Source organism: Vombatus ursinus, unplaced genomic scaffold, assembly GCF_900497805.2.
Source record: "Vombatus ursinus unplaced genomic scaffold, bare-nosed wombat genome assembly UNPS02000580.1, whole genome shotgun sequence".
NCBI classification, from domain to species: Eukaryota; Metazoa; Chordata; class Mammalia; order Diprotodontia; family Vombatidae; genus Vombatus; species Vombatus ursinus.
In genome coordinates this window covers 30787777-30805109 of record NW_020940358.1, presented here as the reverse complement: position 1 = coordinate 30805109, position 17333 = coordinate 30787777, and the positions used below count along the sequence as shown (strand labels likewise).

The 17333-nt window shown below is 38.3% G+C and overlaps 1 protein-coding gene across 1 annotated transcript in view; it reads right to left on the bottom strand.

The window, feature by feature from the left end:
* Positions 1 to 6266: 6266 nt before the first annotated feature.
* PBK (PDZ binding kinase) overlaps positions 6267 to 17333 on the bottom strand; it is an 18406-nt gene continuing 7339 nt past the window's right edge. The window contains exons 4-7 of the mRNA XM_027852926.1: positions 13079 to 13248; positions 10025 to 10154; positions 8108 to 8281; positions 6267 to 7211 (exon numbers count right to left, since the gene is read on the bottom strand). Coding sequence (XP_027708727.1) covers positions 7012 to 7211; positions 8108 to 8281; positions 10025 to 10154; positions 13079 to 13248 — 674 coding nt within the window. The 3' untranslated portion in view covers positions 6267 to 7011. The remainder of the gene's footprint in view (positions 7212 to 8107; positions 8282 to 10024; positions 10155 to 13078; positions 13249 to 17333) is intronic.

The window sequence follows — 17333 nt, the reverse complement described above, 5'->3', positions numbered from 1 at the left end:
CCAGGGTTGCTATGAGGATCAAATAAGATAATTGTAAAGTACGTAGCACAGTGCCTGGCAAATAAATACTATATTATGTGCCCTTTTTTCCACCCCATCCCCTCCTTTCTCCAGTAGATTGACCTCATGATCATCTCCATTCTAACTATGAATCTCCTTCCATCTACTGGCTCATTTCCTGACTTCCCATCCTTAAAAAAAGGTCCTCATTTGATCCTATCATGTCCATTAGCTATTATCCTATAAATAAATCTCCCCTTTTCAGCTAAACTTCTTGAGAAAGGTGTCTTATACTAAATGCTTTCAGTTTCTCTTCTCTCCTCTAAACCACATGCTATCTGATTTCTAGCTTCATCATTTAACTGCAACTACCCCTTCCAAAGTTAGCAATGATCTCCTGGTAAACCTAATGGCCTTTTCTCAACTCTCATACTTCTCGATCTCTGTGTGGCATGTGACATTGTTAATCACTCCTTTTGGATATTCTCTTCTCACTTAGCTTTTGTGACAGAGGGTTCTCCTTTTTCCTGTCTGATCATTCAACAGTCTCCTTTACTAGTTCTTCATCCAGGTGAGGTCCACTAACTTTGGGTGTCTTCCTCTCTCCCCTACCCCTTTCACTCAATACTATTTTGTTTGGCAATCTCATCAGCTCCTATGGATTCAATTCTCTTTTTTATGCGTGAGGATGATTCATATATACACATGCATATGTGCATGGCTTGTGTGTTTATATACACAGTTATTTACATGTATATTCAAGATGGTCCAAATTCCACCTACTCCAGTAGGCTCTTCTGTCCATCAGTTGCTAATCCCTAGTCTAGGGTTGGGGAACCTGCAGCTTCAAGGCCACATGTGGCCCTCTAGGTCCTCAAGTGCAGCCCTTTGACTAAATCCATACTTCACAGAACAAATACCCTTAATAAAAGGATTTGTTCTGTAAAACTTGAACTCAATCAAAAGACCGTACCCAAGGACCTAGAGAGCCACATGTGGCCCTGAAGTCGCAGGTTCTCCACTCTTGGCCTTCCATCTACTCTATATATATCTTATAGCTATCTAGCTGTTTCCACATTTTCTCCCCCATTAGGATGTTTCCTGGGACTTTGGTTTTGCCCTTGTGTCCTCAATGTATAGTATGTACTAAGTCTTAATAAACGCTTGTTGACTGATCAATTCCCTTGGTTTTTAGTGCTCTCTCCTTAAATAATTTTTTATCTATTTACATATTTGTGCTCCGCCCCACCCCCTAATAGAATATAAGCTCCAAAAGGGCAGGAACTTTTCATTTTATTTCCAATGCCTAGCACAGTGCCCTTATTAGTGTCCATTCACGGGACTAATGGGGCATCACAGAATTAGACAAGCTAGTCAGTGCTAAAAGCAATAGGTCCATTTATTTGGTGTATTCAAGGGAAGGTCACATGGCTTAACTAAAGACACCTAATACAGCACCAAGGGAGAGATAAGGACAGCAAGGGAAGTTTACTGGAGCAGACTATTAATCCCCGATCCCAGGGCTGGAACTAACACATCCAGAAAACTGGGAAAGGGAAGAGAAGGGATACAGCCAATACTTGCCAGGGAATCTTGGGAATGCTTCTCTTTAGGCCACAGCAGGAGACAGGACAAAAATGGCATTATGGATTAATGGCTACTACCAGGATTGATGATTATAAGCTTTCACTGGGATTTCTCAGTCCATGGTTCAGAGTAGTTCATGGAGCTCAGGGCTCAGAGAAGCTCCTAGATCAAAGTCATTCAGGTATTCTATAGGAAGAACCTTGGTCAGCCAGGTCTACATTGTTTCTAAGCCTGAAGTCATAGGGAAACAACATAGGAAACTGGAAATTTCTAGAGTGATAGACTGCAGATATGTGAAAGTACAAATACAAAGGGCAGGACAAAAAGTAGGTGTGTGTGTATGTGTATGTATGAGGAAGGGATGTGGCATGGCTAGGGAAAACAGCCATTGGAAAAGAAAGATTAAATCCAGAAAAAAAATTTTCAAGACAATAGTCTTGTACATTGTTATTATTCAGTCGTTCAATTGTGTCCACCTCTTTGTGACCCTATGGACCTGTCCATGAGGTTTTCTTGGCAAAGATACTGGAGTGGTTTGCCATTTACCTCTCCAGTGTGTCCCCATTTTACAGATGAGGAACTGAGGCAAATAAAGGTTAAATGACTTGTCCAGAGTCACACAGCTAGCGTCTGAGGCCAGATTTGAACTCTCAGATCTTGCACATATGCCTAACAAATGCTCATAGGATTGGATTGGATTAGCACCTGGCTCATGGTCTTCCTTTCCACTTAATCCCCTACTACTATCCTTAGGGACTTCAATATTCACATCAACAACCCCTTTGACATGGACTATCTCAACCTCCTCAATTGCTTTCACTTCACCCCATTTTTGCCACATGCCAATTATGTTCCCACAATAGACCTCACAATCCCTTGTAATTTACACCTCTAACACTATTTCAGTGAACAGTGAAATTCCACTTTCCAATCACGATTCATCCACCTTGCACACTCACCCCTTTCTTCTTCACCCATATCATCACCTGATTCTCTTAGTCTAGCTTCCCTTTTTCCTATACATAGCCTTGATCACAGTCTGCCATTTTAATGGTTCACTAGCTACTATCCTCATGATCTTCCATTTTCAATCTGCCAATTACCACCATTAGATGTGTCTCTTCCTGCTACAGTACTCTTAAGCATCAACGGAAAGAATTGTGAAATTCAGCTGATTTCACCCACTAAAGATTTATGGTGCATAACCTCAGTTGCTTGACAATGCTACTCTATTTTACTGACATTTTATCTCATTAGCCATAATGACTGTTTTCATTCCTGTGTCTCCCAGTTTTCAATAGATGACCTAGTTTCTTACTTCACACACAAGATTGGGGCTGACTGAATTTCCCTGCTTATCCTCCTACTTTTCTTAAACCTTCACATCATCAACCCTCTCCCTGATAATCACAGAAGAGACATCCCCACTACTCATTAAGGCTAATCCTACTAGCTATGTCCTTAGTCCTATAACCCAGCCAAGGCCTGTGCAAACACAGGTCATGGGCATGGCACCCAACATGACACCTCTATTCCCTTCTCTCTGGGCTGGCTGATTCATTTCATCCTGCCCTCATGACAGCAGACCTGGGTTTTTTATTATTTTCCTCAGAGTAGGGAATCTGGCCCTGATTTGGACCAAGACCTACCCTTTTACAGGACCCTAGGGGTAACCCTAATGGAGGGCAATACTACTTACCACTATTGCACCTGAACACCCACAAGTGTGCTTCCCATTTACACAAAATCAGTCACCATGACACCACTCACTTTTAAATATGAAATATTTACTTAACAAAAAGACAAGACTAATTAGAAAGAAAAAGCAGGAATAATCACATTTAACTCAACAGAAGGCAAAAGCAGGAATAATCACCATCTTTGCTCACCAGGAGGCAAGAGCAGGATTAATCATGACATTTACTTAACATAAAGCAAAGTAGGATTAAAATATAATAGTAGGTTCATAAACCCAAGACTCACTCTTCCACCAATACACACAGTTATCTATGGGAGAGAGTGTGCTCACATTTACAGAAATCAGCAAGGAAGTACAGAGTTTGGAAATCCATGTGTCCAGGGCAAATTACAACTTTGGACACCAGGTCTTGGGGTCTTTGGTCTCCTTAGAGAACAATGTGCAATATACATCACATGCTAAGCAAAAGTATACTTCTCCACTATTCTCAGGCTACTAAGGCAATGACAAACTTTTAGCACGTAGTCACCTTGGGCAGGATGCTAATAAAGTGTTATGCTTGTTCAGTGATAAAGTTCCCTTAAGCTGAAGACTGCTGAAGTTGACAGATCTGCTTTGGCTTTCAGAGGAATTACTTCTTCTCAAGCTATAGATAATAGGGCCATGCAGCTTTTGCCCAGCCGGCTCTTCAAATATCAAGGGAGTTTGCTCTTGTACAAATCAGCTCTCAGGAAAGTCAAGCTGTTTCTCACAGCAAAGCAGATGCAAAGCCTGATTCCTTTTGTCCTCCTTCTAAGCCCAGTGGAGAAGAGGACAATCCCTCTCCCAGGCTAGAGATGGCACTACAGGGCCGATGTAACCTCTGACAGCTCTCCATAGAGCAGCAGGAGTAATCATCTCTCTTCCAATGGGCTCTAGGTGAAACAGTGCCTCCCTTCTGAGTCAGCCCAGCTTCCAGCAGAACAGCCGTGGACACTTCCTGTCCGCTTGCCAGCTGAGAGGCTTCTTCACATCAGCAGGTTTCCTAGCAACTTGTTTCTGTACTCGGCTCCCTTTTCATTTCCTGCTCTTCTACCAGCTTAGGAGTTTTTCATGCTTCAAATTATTGTCTTCTCATAAGCATGAACAATTCTCTCTGCCTTAGGATGTGAAAATCAAAAGAGCCACTTTTCTGTCAGGTATGACCCAGAAGGTTCCCAGTTTTTTGATTCACAATTTGTTATAATCACCAAAACATGAAAAAGTCACATGCAGATGAACTTATGGACCACAATGCCTTGCAGCCCCCATCACCTCAATCACTGTTCTGCCTTCAAACAGGTCTATACATCTATCTGAGAGACAGTTCCCATTCAGAGCCTCAGACGTCAGTTTCTGCAAAATTTTATCTGAAAGATTGTTTCTTTGAGTTGACCTGTTTTCCTAACATGCTATTTTTCTGTCCCTTTAAAGAAACAAACTTCCCTTACGAAAAGGATACTCTCACTAAGCTACAGGACCATGCTATAGCACCACCATGCCCACCCCTCACCCCTAGCTCTTTCCTACCTGCCCACAAACACATTGAGAGTTCCTCTAAAACTCTTATCTCTTCCATCCTCTACCCTACCCTTTCACTCATCTTGAGAAAGTTGTCTGTAACTGATTTAAGTCCTCACTATTCACTTTCTCCATCCCTTTCAGCCAAACTTTAGTTCATAATGTTTGAAACCTCTGGGTTCTCACTGATTCTTCCCTTTTTGGTACTCAAATCATCATGTCGGGTCCTGTTAATTCCACTTCCCCATTGTCTGTTGGATATATCCCCTCTTGTAAATTCTGCTAAAAGTCTTCAGTAGCTCCCTATTGCCATCCACACTTCTCTCCCTTGCAGCCAAGGTCCTCCACAACCTGAAGCCACTTTTCAGCCTTTTTTCTCATCTTATCTTTCTTCTTATCTCATCTTCTCATCTTTGGTCAAACAAGACAACTCCTTCCAGTAGCAGATGCTGTTTTCACACCTACCTGCCCATAGAGATGGAGGAAATCCCAAGCCACCTATAAACGCTCTCTTTCTCCATTACTTTTCTGATGTCTTCAGGAGGTAGTGACCCTTGTGAATAAAACTGACACTTAACTGAAACACAGTTTAATTTAATATTACTTATCTTTGTTGAGGTCTTAGCCCCCTACTAAATTCCAAGCTTCTTGAGGGCTGGGGGCAGTCTAAGGAGACTGCGAGACTCATCTAAGGTCTCTTTCTCTCTTCCCCAACATACAGCATATTGCTCTGCACACAGTAAGTGCCATGTTAAAGCTTTGCTTCTTTCAACTCCTCTTCAATTCCAGGTCTTCTATTTTATCAATTTCCCTGACACTAAAGCTCTTCTCACATTTATTGACACCCTGGAGATAGTCCAGGAAATTTCATGAACAGAAGCCTATAGCTCCATTCTCCTTAAGGAATCTTTTCTTTCTCATCTTTTCCATTTGTATGGCTTTGTGCCCCCAGATCTCTTCCCCAAACTCAGTTGTTGACTGTCTCCACTGTGGTGCTGGAGATGTTCAGTGCTTTCCCTAGTGGTGGGGTAGAGATAGAGACTGGGCTGAGTCACTGCTGAAAGAGACAGTATAGAAGTCATTATAATCAAAGTTGACCCTCAGGGCTGTCATAGATCATGCAGGGCACACGTAGGGGGAGTGAATCACTCATGTAGACTTCCCATATTATTTCAGAAGACTACTTAAGTAAAAGTATTTCCTGTCTTTACTTCTTAGAAAGTATATTCCTGTACTGTATATTTCTCCTTATTTTGATGTCAGAGGTGTGGGATTTTTGTTGAGACCATCCATCATCTTTTTCTGGAAGTCATCTGCAAACTTTAAGTCAATTTTTATGTTGAACTTTTCTCAGTGTTTTCATTATTTCAACTCTATCTTTTTATGAAACATTGAGACTACAGCTTACAATATATGAAAAATAAAGAAGGAACCATATAACTTAAGGTGACATAATTTAATAAATTATAACCAAAACATCAATCTCTGACTTACAAATAGAAACTCTCAGGTAGAGATCCTGAGAGTTTAAGGAGAGCTGTAGCAGTTCATTTAAACAAGAAACGCCCACTCTTGAAAACCAATCCTGGGAGAAGCAGCCAGGATACTGTTTTGTTTTGTTTTTTAATGTAATTTAATTCTCTCAGATTTCATTGCTTATATTTAATCACCACATCAGGCAAATATAAACAAAAGATTGAAAATTTTCAACTATAAAAACCTTCCTGAACCGAGATATTTTATACTCTAAAAATTCTATCAACCCCTTGAAAATGGGAGCTTTAAAAGAAAATAACAGTTTTATTATAGGTACTGAAAACTGCCATTTTACCCAAAACAATTTTAAAAAATAAGCCTAACTGCACTTTATTGGCAGTGTTTTAAATCTGTAAAGCAATTTCTCATGAGCACTTGAGTAGATAGATGACCATATGAAGTATATTGAAAACTCACTGACTTCAACACTTCTAAAAGATAAGCATCATAAGTAGATGAGCATCCTAGTGTTAGAGACTCTAATTCAATTTCTAAGAAAGCTTTTCAGCTCTTATTAGATTATTTTAGGAAATCTTAATAAGGAAATGTTGGTATAATAGCTTTCAGCCTGCTAACAAATGTATGATAGTTAATAACATAATGATGCATCTGTCAGTCACAGTGTTTCAAAAAAAGTGAATCCTACATAATCACTGCATATTCATTTCCAAAGCTTCAACAATATGTGCAGCCGAGGGACGATCTTTAGGATTCTCATTAGTGCAAACAGAAAACAGTTCAATCACTTTTTGATATGAATCATCCAATTCTTCCATATTAATGGCTGGCCTCGTTCCCAATGCTTCATAGTATGCTTCATCATCAAACAAGCTCTCGTCAAATGTTTTGTCTGCTCAATAAGGTTAGAGATATAAACAGTTAACGTAAGTAATTATGGGTAATTAGAAAGTCAGTTTAAGGTCAAAGAATCACAGAATTGTAAGGGATCTTAGTAGTTATGAAGTTCAATCCTTCATTTGACAGATGAGGAAATTATCTCTCAGAGGTGAAATAACTTCAAAAGACTGGCAATGGCAGATCTGGAACCAGAAAGTGCTTTGCAAACTGTAAAGTGTTGTAAAAACAGGTATTTACTATTACTAAATTAGGTCACTTGATTCTCAATTCTTTCCATTAGACTATATGAAATGCTTGTCAAGAAGTCTGAGACAAACTCGAGTGGAAAGAATACCACCAGTCATCTTAATTTAAAGGTTATAACTGTGCTATGCCAGCTCATACAAGGGACCATATTTTCATATCTTATGAATAGGAAACATTAACAGATGTCAACAAGAGCCTGCAGCAAAAATATTCTGAATTAGAAGTTTAAATCTGTTTTGGCAAAAGCCCTAAATTCTTGAATCATCAGGTCAGAGTATTTATCAAATAGGCGTTATAAGCATACTGGAATAATGGGTCTCTCTATACTTCAAATAGGATCCTTCTCTAGAAAAATCTTGATATATATCATCAAATTATCTGTATTTCCTTTTATTTATTATATCTGTGTGGTCTCAGACCATCCTTTCATTTGTTTCAGAAATATTGAAAAGATGCCTTAATAAGCTACTAAATCATATAATCAAATGTTTTTAAATATGTTAGCTAAGTGCAAATACATATTGAATATGAGTCAAGTTTGTATAAAGTCTACATATAATATTTGTGGCATTTTACAGACTACCCTTTAGTCTAAAGTAAGTAAACAAGATTAGAGTGTAAGACAGCAGCATACTTACATACCTTCATCATCATCCTCTGGAAGATTAATGTGTGGAATGGTTAGGGTCAACATCTCCCAAAGAGTTAGCCCAAAAGCAAATATGTCAGCTTTATCAGTAATAATACCACCCTCTTCCAGAGCTTCCTTTGGTTTCCAGGGTTCTGTGCCAATGTAATGTGCCTCAGGATCACTCACTGAATGGAATAAGTATGTTTAGTGATGGGATATTAGGTGTGTTAATTATTCACAGTTTCAATGCAAAATATATCAATGTCACTTCACTTACCAGATCATCTCCATTTTTTAAAGAAAATACTAACAGATATTCTCAGAAGCACTTAGTAAACATGATAAGAATCAGCAATTTGGAAATGTTTCAGCAGATGGCTAAATGTCATGACATTCGCAAATACAAGATTCAATCCCGTTCCTACAATTTAACAAGCTCAAGCTACAACTATCAATGTCCACACAGCAAAAAAAAAAATCCGAATTTCTTTAAATTAGTGAAGGAATGATCCAAAATCTAATAGCCTCTTAATAGCCAAATCAAAATCCTCTAGCCTTCTCATCCTGTGTGATATTTGTCTCCATTATCCCACCAATCCTCCAGAGGATCAACCCAATTCACTGGAGACCTTTCTCTTGCGGTTACTGAGTAACGTGAGGAATACCAATGTACTATCATCTAGCTTTCCCTTCTGCTGTCTCTAATTCTTGCTAAATCATCCACCACTTACCTTTTCTAGTCTTATATAGCCCTCAATAACATTTCAGTATGCACCACTGAGATTTTACTATTAAACAATTGTGTGCTGCATATTTTACAACATCAATCAACCAACAAGCAATAATTATTAAGCTAGGCAAAGTAGCAAGTGTTGAGGAAATATATATCTATGGTCTTCAACTAGGGAGTGATGGGGCAGAATGGCAATGAATTGCCTGGGGGCAATAGGACAGGTACGGTACAAACCCCTTTCAGGTGCCTCCTTTAAGGGCACTTCTGAAATATTAGTTTATGAGACTGTTCACAGTGACTCTTTAGAAGTTACTGTTTAGAACTTCTGTACTGCTTTTATTAAACTACTAATGGGTAGAAAATGGATACCTTAAAGGTAGAAATGACTATACTATTTTATACTCTCTGAGAAATAATTTGAATAAAAGGCTTCCATTTCCCTGTTCCTAAAATGAGAAGAGTGGTCGAGATGGTCTCTGAAGTCCCTTCTAGCTTTAGACCCATATAGATGCTGAAAACTCAACAAATATTGATGGATTAATTCACATCATATCTAAAACTTTCTAGTCATCTCCTCCCCAAGCTGTCTATCCTGTAAGTCATCCTCCCCCTCTCTCTCCAATTACAACCTTGCACTGTCCCTGTGTCCCTCAGCTCTAATGGAGAGCTTTTGTCTTATCTTGCTTGAGAACTCAGCCTCCATGCCACTTCCCAGCTAATTCCACCCCAGGCAGCCATATAATTCAACTCCCCTTTGTGTATTATCTTGCTTGCATATATGTCTCCTAGCATTTAGCACAGGGCCTGCACATAATAGGCACTTAATAAATGCTCTATCGAAATATTGTAGCTACTAACAGACACAAACCTTTAAAACTAACATTGCAAGGTAATGTCATAAAATGAATTACTCTTCTTTGCTGATATGCACTAGAACTTTATTAGGGTGCTTCCATAACCTGTTTTTGCTTACAAATCAAAAGCAGAATTATTTTGAAATTAGATATAATATTCAAATTCTTAGCTTATAGGAAAACTGCAAGGTTTTAGGCAGTAAGTAGCAAATAAATCTAGGCTAAGGTACTTTAAATACCCATAGGATGCTAAACACACACAAACGTATTGTCGTGTCTTCAAGGAATGCATATCCTAACCACACAACCCAATTCAAACCCTACAGAAGAGAATTACTTACCAGTCATATTTTCATCCAATGGCAGTGAGACTCCTACATCACAGATTTTAATTGCCTCAAAGTCACCTTTAATTACAACATTTGAAGACTTTATATCTCCATGGAGTAGCTTCTTTTCCTGGTGAAGATACTGAAAAAAATTGTATAATTAACACCCATAAGCAGGATGACAAAAAAGAGAATTGATGAAAGAATGGCAACACCACAGGTGCGGATAATGAACTACAGAGTTTCTGATATGGAAAAATGAGTTTTAATTCTTCCTAAAGGTGGAAACAGTACTATGTTAATAACTGTAACACAGTAACAGTATACATGATAATTTTAACAACTGTAACATAAGAAAAGCCACATTTGCCAGGAGCTTGAGGGTAAGGGAAAAAATTGGTAGATGTAGTTGGTCAAACACAATAATGATGACAATAAAAATAAGAGCAACAAAAACAATAATGTGCTTTATAAACATGATAACTCTTAAATCCTGCTTGTCTTAATGCCCCTGTTCTAAAGACCCCTAATTAAGTGATTTATCTGCTATTTATAATTAGAGTCACTATTTGGCATTGCTTAGTCATTTGAAGATCTATATTGAGATATCATAAATTTTAATATCTAGTACTAGCTAGCTGATAAGGAGAAAGTAACAGCTTTCCCTGTAATTACCATCTATACAGATCTTTCTGTGTAGAAAGATAAGAATGCAAACAAGGTTCAACACTGCTCAAAAAAATAAGGACTATCAACCTTCTAAGTACCTAACTGTTCTGGAAGATTGAGAGGAATTTAAGAGAGAGTAAATTGCATCTGACAACAAAAACTTTCATTCTCATTGGAGATGCAAGGCACGAACACGGAAATCAGGTGAATAATATAAAACAGCTTGTTACTAAGTACAAAAAGAAGGTAGTACAAACGGTATGTATTACAGAAATTTAGAGATGGACTAGCATCACCAGGGACTGTTTCATGGAATTCTGAAACATAGGTACGATTTGCAAAAATTAAAAAAGCAGTCCAAGCATAAACAAAGGCTTGGAGATATGAATGAGCATGACATATATAACATAAAAAGAATGGCTTGGCTGGAGCAATTCTATGCACACAGCAAGCACTTAATGTAATCACACAGTAAAGGAAGACCAAATAAAATCCACTTATTCATTAATAACAAATGAAGAGCAGGAAAAAAGGGTTTTATTACATTCAGCATAAGAAGAACCATATACTTAAAATGGTAATATCTGTTAGATCTTGCTCATATCTTGACTTAGGGAATGAGAATAGGAAGAAAAGGGAATAAGCATTTATTAAGCACTTATAGGCCAGCCACTGTGCTAAGTGCTTTACAAATATTATCCCATTTGATCTTCACAAAAACCATTCGAGGTAAGTGTTACTATTATCCCAATTTTGCAACTGGGGGAAATGAAGCAGACAGAGCCTAACTGATTTGCCCAGAGTCACCTACTTGGTAAATGTCTCAGGTCAGTTTTGAACTCAGGTCTTCCTGTTTGAGCCCCTACACCACCTATCTGTGTCAAATGGGGATGGTAACAATTATATTACCTACTTCACAAGGTTATTGTGAAGATCAAATCAGATAATTTTTAAAGCTATAAAGTGCTATACAAATGTACACTATTATAAATGTAGTAAGTATAATTAATTAATATAAGTGTAATTATTATATAATTCTCTCGTGATGGTTCCAACTAAAATGACCACATGCCTTTAGATCCTCTCTAATATGAAAATGAAGTCTGGTTAAAAGATGAAGTATTAACAATGAGAAATTTCATGTCTGAGTATATTTAACCTTAAAACCACCCCCCCCCCCCAATCCGCCTGATTCTTTGCTTTAAGGAAACCAAATAATAAATTTTTTTTCCACAGTGGGATTTTCGACAGGCTTTCCAATTTTTCCATAATGATTTAAAAGCCCAAGTTTGCTAGACTTTAGATCACATTGTAAGTCTAGATTTAGAATGCAGTTTAAAAAAAAGGAAAAAAGATCAAAAAGCCCCATCAACTTCAGCTATTTGATGTATTCAAAATAGCACACACGGTGATATAAGAATAGAGTAGTTAATTATCTAAAAATAGCAGTTGTACAAACTTAGTTTAACTATATTTAGACAATTATTTGAAGATAAAATTAAAGTCATAAATGGCATCTTTGCTCTCTACTCTCATATTTAGGAATTTTTACCAGCCTTAAAAACATACACCATTATCAGTGTGATAATCTACAATCCTTGGGATTGTACCTCATAATACTTTGTGCTTTGGCTAGACTTCGTTTTCATATTTGAGAGGCTTGTGGCTATCTTTGAAGAAGTCATTACAAGAAGCTAGAACTTCATGATAAACTATACCTATAATATGTAAGCCATTTGTAATTTGTATAAGCATAACATAAAAAGCATTTAATGCATATTTATCACATTGACTATGTAGGGGTACATAGCTACCCAAACTCCTTCTTTCTCCTTCACTCTCCAAAATATCATACAGACTTTGGATTATGAATATTAAAAACATTTAGGTACATAGTTTTTCAATCTTTCACTGTAATGAGTAATAAAATTCACACTAGTCAACAGAAAATCTGTAAAACTGGCGCCTGATTTCTATGCAATAATTCTTTATTTATAACTCACATAACACACATTTCATATCAAAAGCTGGCATTCCAAATTATGAAGCATATTACAACTTCTATCTGAGATTCAAAATTTACTTATGAAATTTATAATCTTGATAATGTTACTATGACCTCTGAGACATATTTTTACCCATTTACCATTAAAGAAACAAACGACACAAGATCACATGAATTAATAAGAGACTACTCAATCTAAATTAAATTTCTGGTAAATGTTTTAAATTCTCTTTGAATTCATAAAAATATGCCATGCACTTCATGTAGATGTTGTTACAACTATTGTTCTCTATGTGCTTAAATGTAAAGTATATACTATCAACTATACATGTATATTTGCTTTATATGTGTTCTATATAAAAGTAGTTTTAAATATGATGGCATTGACATACCTTTAACCCCCTTGCCATGTGCAAAGCAACTTTCAAAATTGTAGCAGCTGGGAAAGGAGAAGGGCAGTTGGAATTTCTTTCTTCTATTAAGTCATTGAGAGATTTTTCTCCTCCATATTCCATAGCAAGACACATACTGCCATCTTGGGCTTGAGCATATGCACGATAACCTTAAAGAAGGTGATATTTTCTTACCGGAGTAGGGAAAAATAATTAAGAGTTCTGCTTTTATGGCAACATGATTAAATCAATACTGGCAGCTATATAATAAAGCAAAGATATTTATGCAAATAATTACAAAACTGATTTAGCAATCTAAAGAAGCTTTCTACCACCACTACCCATCCCGCTCGCCAATGACTATCAGTAATACTAATGTAGTAAATCAATACTCTATGATAGAAACTCTGGGAAAAGAATTTTGGTACAGTGGATAGAGTATCAGGCCTGGACTGAAGAAGATCAAATACAGCCTTAGACACTTGCTAGCGACTCTGGGTAAGTCATTCAACCTCTATTTGCTTTGGTTCTTCATCTGCAAAATAGGACACACTGGAGAAGAAAACAGCCAACCACTCTAGTGTCTTTGCCAAGGAAACCCCATGGACTTTTGTCATGTAGAATTGGACACAATTAAACAACGAAAATTTAGCAAATGCATTTGGGAAAACTGGTTTGTAATATGAAGGGAAATGTATTTAGAAGGAACTTAAAAATTATTGCAAATGGCTATGAAGTCTTGGATAAGAAGCTGAAGAAGGTACAAAAATCACATCTTCCTCTAAGAATGGAATTTGAATTTCTGGACCACAGTTTAAAATACTGAGCTGAATAGATTCCTAGCCAAAGATGGAGTATATCTAGCAAAGACTGCTAAAATCAATCAACAAATACTTATTAAGTGATTTCTTTGTGTCATTTTTGTCACTAAATACTGGAATATAAAGAAAAATGGAAAAACAGTCCCTTGCCCTCAAGGAGCTTACATTCTAAAGCGGGAGATAACATGTATATGAATAGGTACATAAAAGAAACACAGATTGGATAGAAAATAATCATAGAGAAGGCACTAGCAGATAGTAGGTGGGGGACAATGACCTCCTACATAAGGAGTGTTTAAACTCATCCTTAAAGAAAGTCAGATATTCTGAGAGAGGAAAATGAGGAGTGAAAGCATTCCAGGGATGGGAAATAAGCATAGAAATAGGAATGGAGTATATGTGTGGGAACAACAAGACGACGGTAACAACTGAGTAGAAAGGAATAACACATAAGAAAGCTGGAAAGGTAGGAAGGGGCCAGGTTGTGAAGGATTTAAAATGCCAAACAAAGGGGTTTATATTTGACCCTATACATCTCAGGGACCTTGCAGGGAGTTGGGGCGGAGGGGGGACAGGAGAAAGAGAGGGGACATGGTCAGAATTGTGTTTTAGGAAAATCAAGTTAACAGCTATGTGGGGAATGGATTAGAGTAGGAGATGATAAAGGCGGGGAGACCAGTTATGAAGCTACTGTAATAGGTCAGGCAAGACTTGAACTAGACAGGTAGCTGTGTAAGTGGAAAGGAGGTATATTTTATCTCTCTGTCTATATATGTATATATATATAAAAAATACTATGAGGTAGAAATAAGATTTTATAATTATTTGGACATATGGGATAAATGAGCAAAGAGCTCAGGGAAACATCAAGATGGCACACTTGGATGACTGAGTGAATAGAGAAGTTCTCAATAGGGACTGGTTCTGGATATACATACTTATATGAGGAAATTCGGGAACCACCGAGGGGGAAGCATGATGGGGAATATTTAGGTGAAAGTCAATAGAGGTGATTCTGTCATTGGAGTATACTACATATCACTTAGACAGAAAGAAATAGTTGAAGAATTTGGGAAACATTAAAATCCAGGTACAGAAGTATGATATGCTTGTGATGAGAGACTGTGACTATCCAGACATCTACTGGAGCTTTCTACCACAACTGAAATAAACTATTGGTTTGTTTTAGTGATCAATTCATCTTTTAAAAGTATGAAATTTTAAAAGATGGAGGAATGAATAAAAGAAAATTCTACTTTTGGATCTGATTCACACTGACTGCTGAGATAACATGACGGGAATGAGATGACAGAAATGATGGGAACCTTGGGGTGAAGGGTGGCACAGAAGGTGCTCCACTGCCTTTCAGTTTGTTATACAGAAGAAGATATCTGGGTCAAATCTAACATGCATCCTACAAAAAGAGATTTCAGAGATTCAGAAATATGGGTAAAATCCCACAGACTACAATGCTATACGGGAAATCAGTCCAAGACGGAGAGGACATGCTCAAGAACAAAATTCCAATGAAAATGGAAAAATGGGATTTATCTAAAAAGATTGGTGTGGATGCACAGAATTCACCAAACCAATTTAGATTTTAAAAAGAAATGTACAAAGGTGGAGCCAAGACGGCAGAGTAACAGATATAAGCATAGTGATCTTCCTCCCAACTCTTCCAAAAAGGTCTGGAATACACCACATTGAATCTTTACTGGGAAATCCAAGAGAGAAAAAAAAAATCAATGAGTCACTTTACTAACCCAGGTCAGCAAAGGGAGACACAGGTATAAAAACTGGAGATAGGGTCTGACCAGCAGTACACCAGGCAGAGCATTCCAGGTCAAGGAGAAACTGTACACTAGGGTCAAAGAGGGCCAGGTTCAGTATACAGGGGCCTAAACTTGAGAAAGAGTGCTAACTAGCAGCTCTATTACTCACTTTCCAGTTCCTGGTCACAGATCCAGGAAGGACTAGGAAGGGAACTTGTGACCAGGAGTAATATTCCAGGCTAAGGAGTGATCTCTGGCCCTAAGTGGTACACCAAGCATGGAGCAAGTTGATAAGCAAATAGTAGCAGTGTGGCTCTGACCCAAGGAGTGGAGTGGAGTCTCTGTGCTAGTTTCCACCCAATTTGAAACCTGCAAAGAAACAAGGGCAAGAATACAACCCAAAGGGTAGCTGACAGTTCTGTCTTTCTGAACCAGTAAAGTTTTTCAAGCTGGCAGGTAGTGGCTAAGTCTACCACTAAGTCCAGTGGATGGAATTCTAAACAGGACAAGCCCATAGGTGTGTTGCTTAGACCCAAACCCAGATCAGGAACTTGCAGAACTCAAAGCAGGGGCACAGAGACAGGGTCTATGCAAGTGTAGACGGCTGCTAGACTCTGTTCCCTCAATTAGCTGAAAAGCTCTGTTGTTTGACAGTGGTAGAATTGTAGGCTCCCTTTTGGTCTAGGATTCCTGTCCTGGTTATTCCTCTGTAGGTTGGGCTAGATGCTGGGAATAAGACTCTGCTCTATGCGTGGGGTCTGAGCCACTCTGCTGCTTCTGGCTTCTGAACTTGCTCCTTTCTCAGTACCCCACCCAGGGACGTCCTATTCACAAATGTCACCCTGCTTCACTCTAGATCTGTGACCAAGAATTAGATAGTGGGTGAACAGTTTGTACCTGTCTCCTTTGTAGTACCCTTGTATAGGTCTGGTGGAGCTCCAGTCTGGACTCTTGCACTGGTACACAGTACACAGTCTCTCCCTGGATGCTGGAATGCTCCAAAATGCCATGTGCTCCTGATCCAACCTGCCCCCAGTGTTTGCATACCTGTCTGCCTCCCTCTGGCAAGCCGGGCTAGATAAATGATTCACTGTGACTTTCTCTGAACTTTTTCATTAGGTTTCGGTCTGGTCCATTTTCTAAAACTGTTTGGGTTACGGTTTTTTTGTTTTGTTTTGTTTTTTGCTAGGCAATGGTGTTAAGTGATTTGCCCAGGGTCACACAGCTAGTGTCAAGTACCTGAGGCTGGATTTGAACTCAGGTCCTCCTGACTCCAGAGCCTGTGCTCTATCCACTGTGCCACCTAGCTGCCCCCTGGAATGGTTTGTGGAAAGAAGCTAACTGCTTTTTATCACTCTGCCTCCATCAAAGACCTTTTAAAATTTATAGCAGCATGCTCATTCACTATGACCAAAGTTTCTTATCCCATTCACAGTCTCATATTGAGAGATGTGTGTCTCCTCTGAGACACCTCTGAGAATTCCTATCATTAGAGGTTGCAGAGGGAGTTAGAGAACTCTCCGTCTTCTTAAACTGTCTTGGCTGGAAAAATTACTGTGACTTTTCTTGGCTTTCCTGATCCAAAATTCAGTTTGACATATTTTCTAGGTTGTTGGTGTGTGTGTGTGTGTGTGTGTGTGTGTGTGTGTGTGTGTGTGTGTG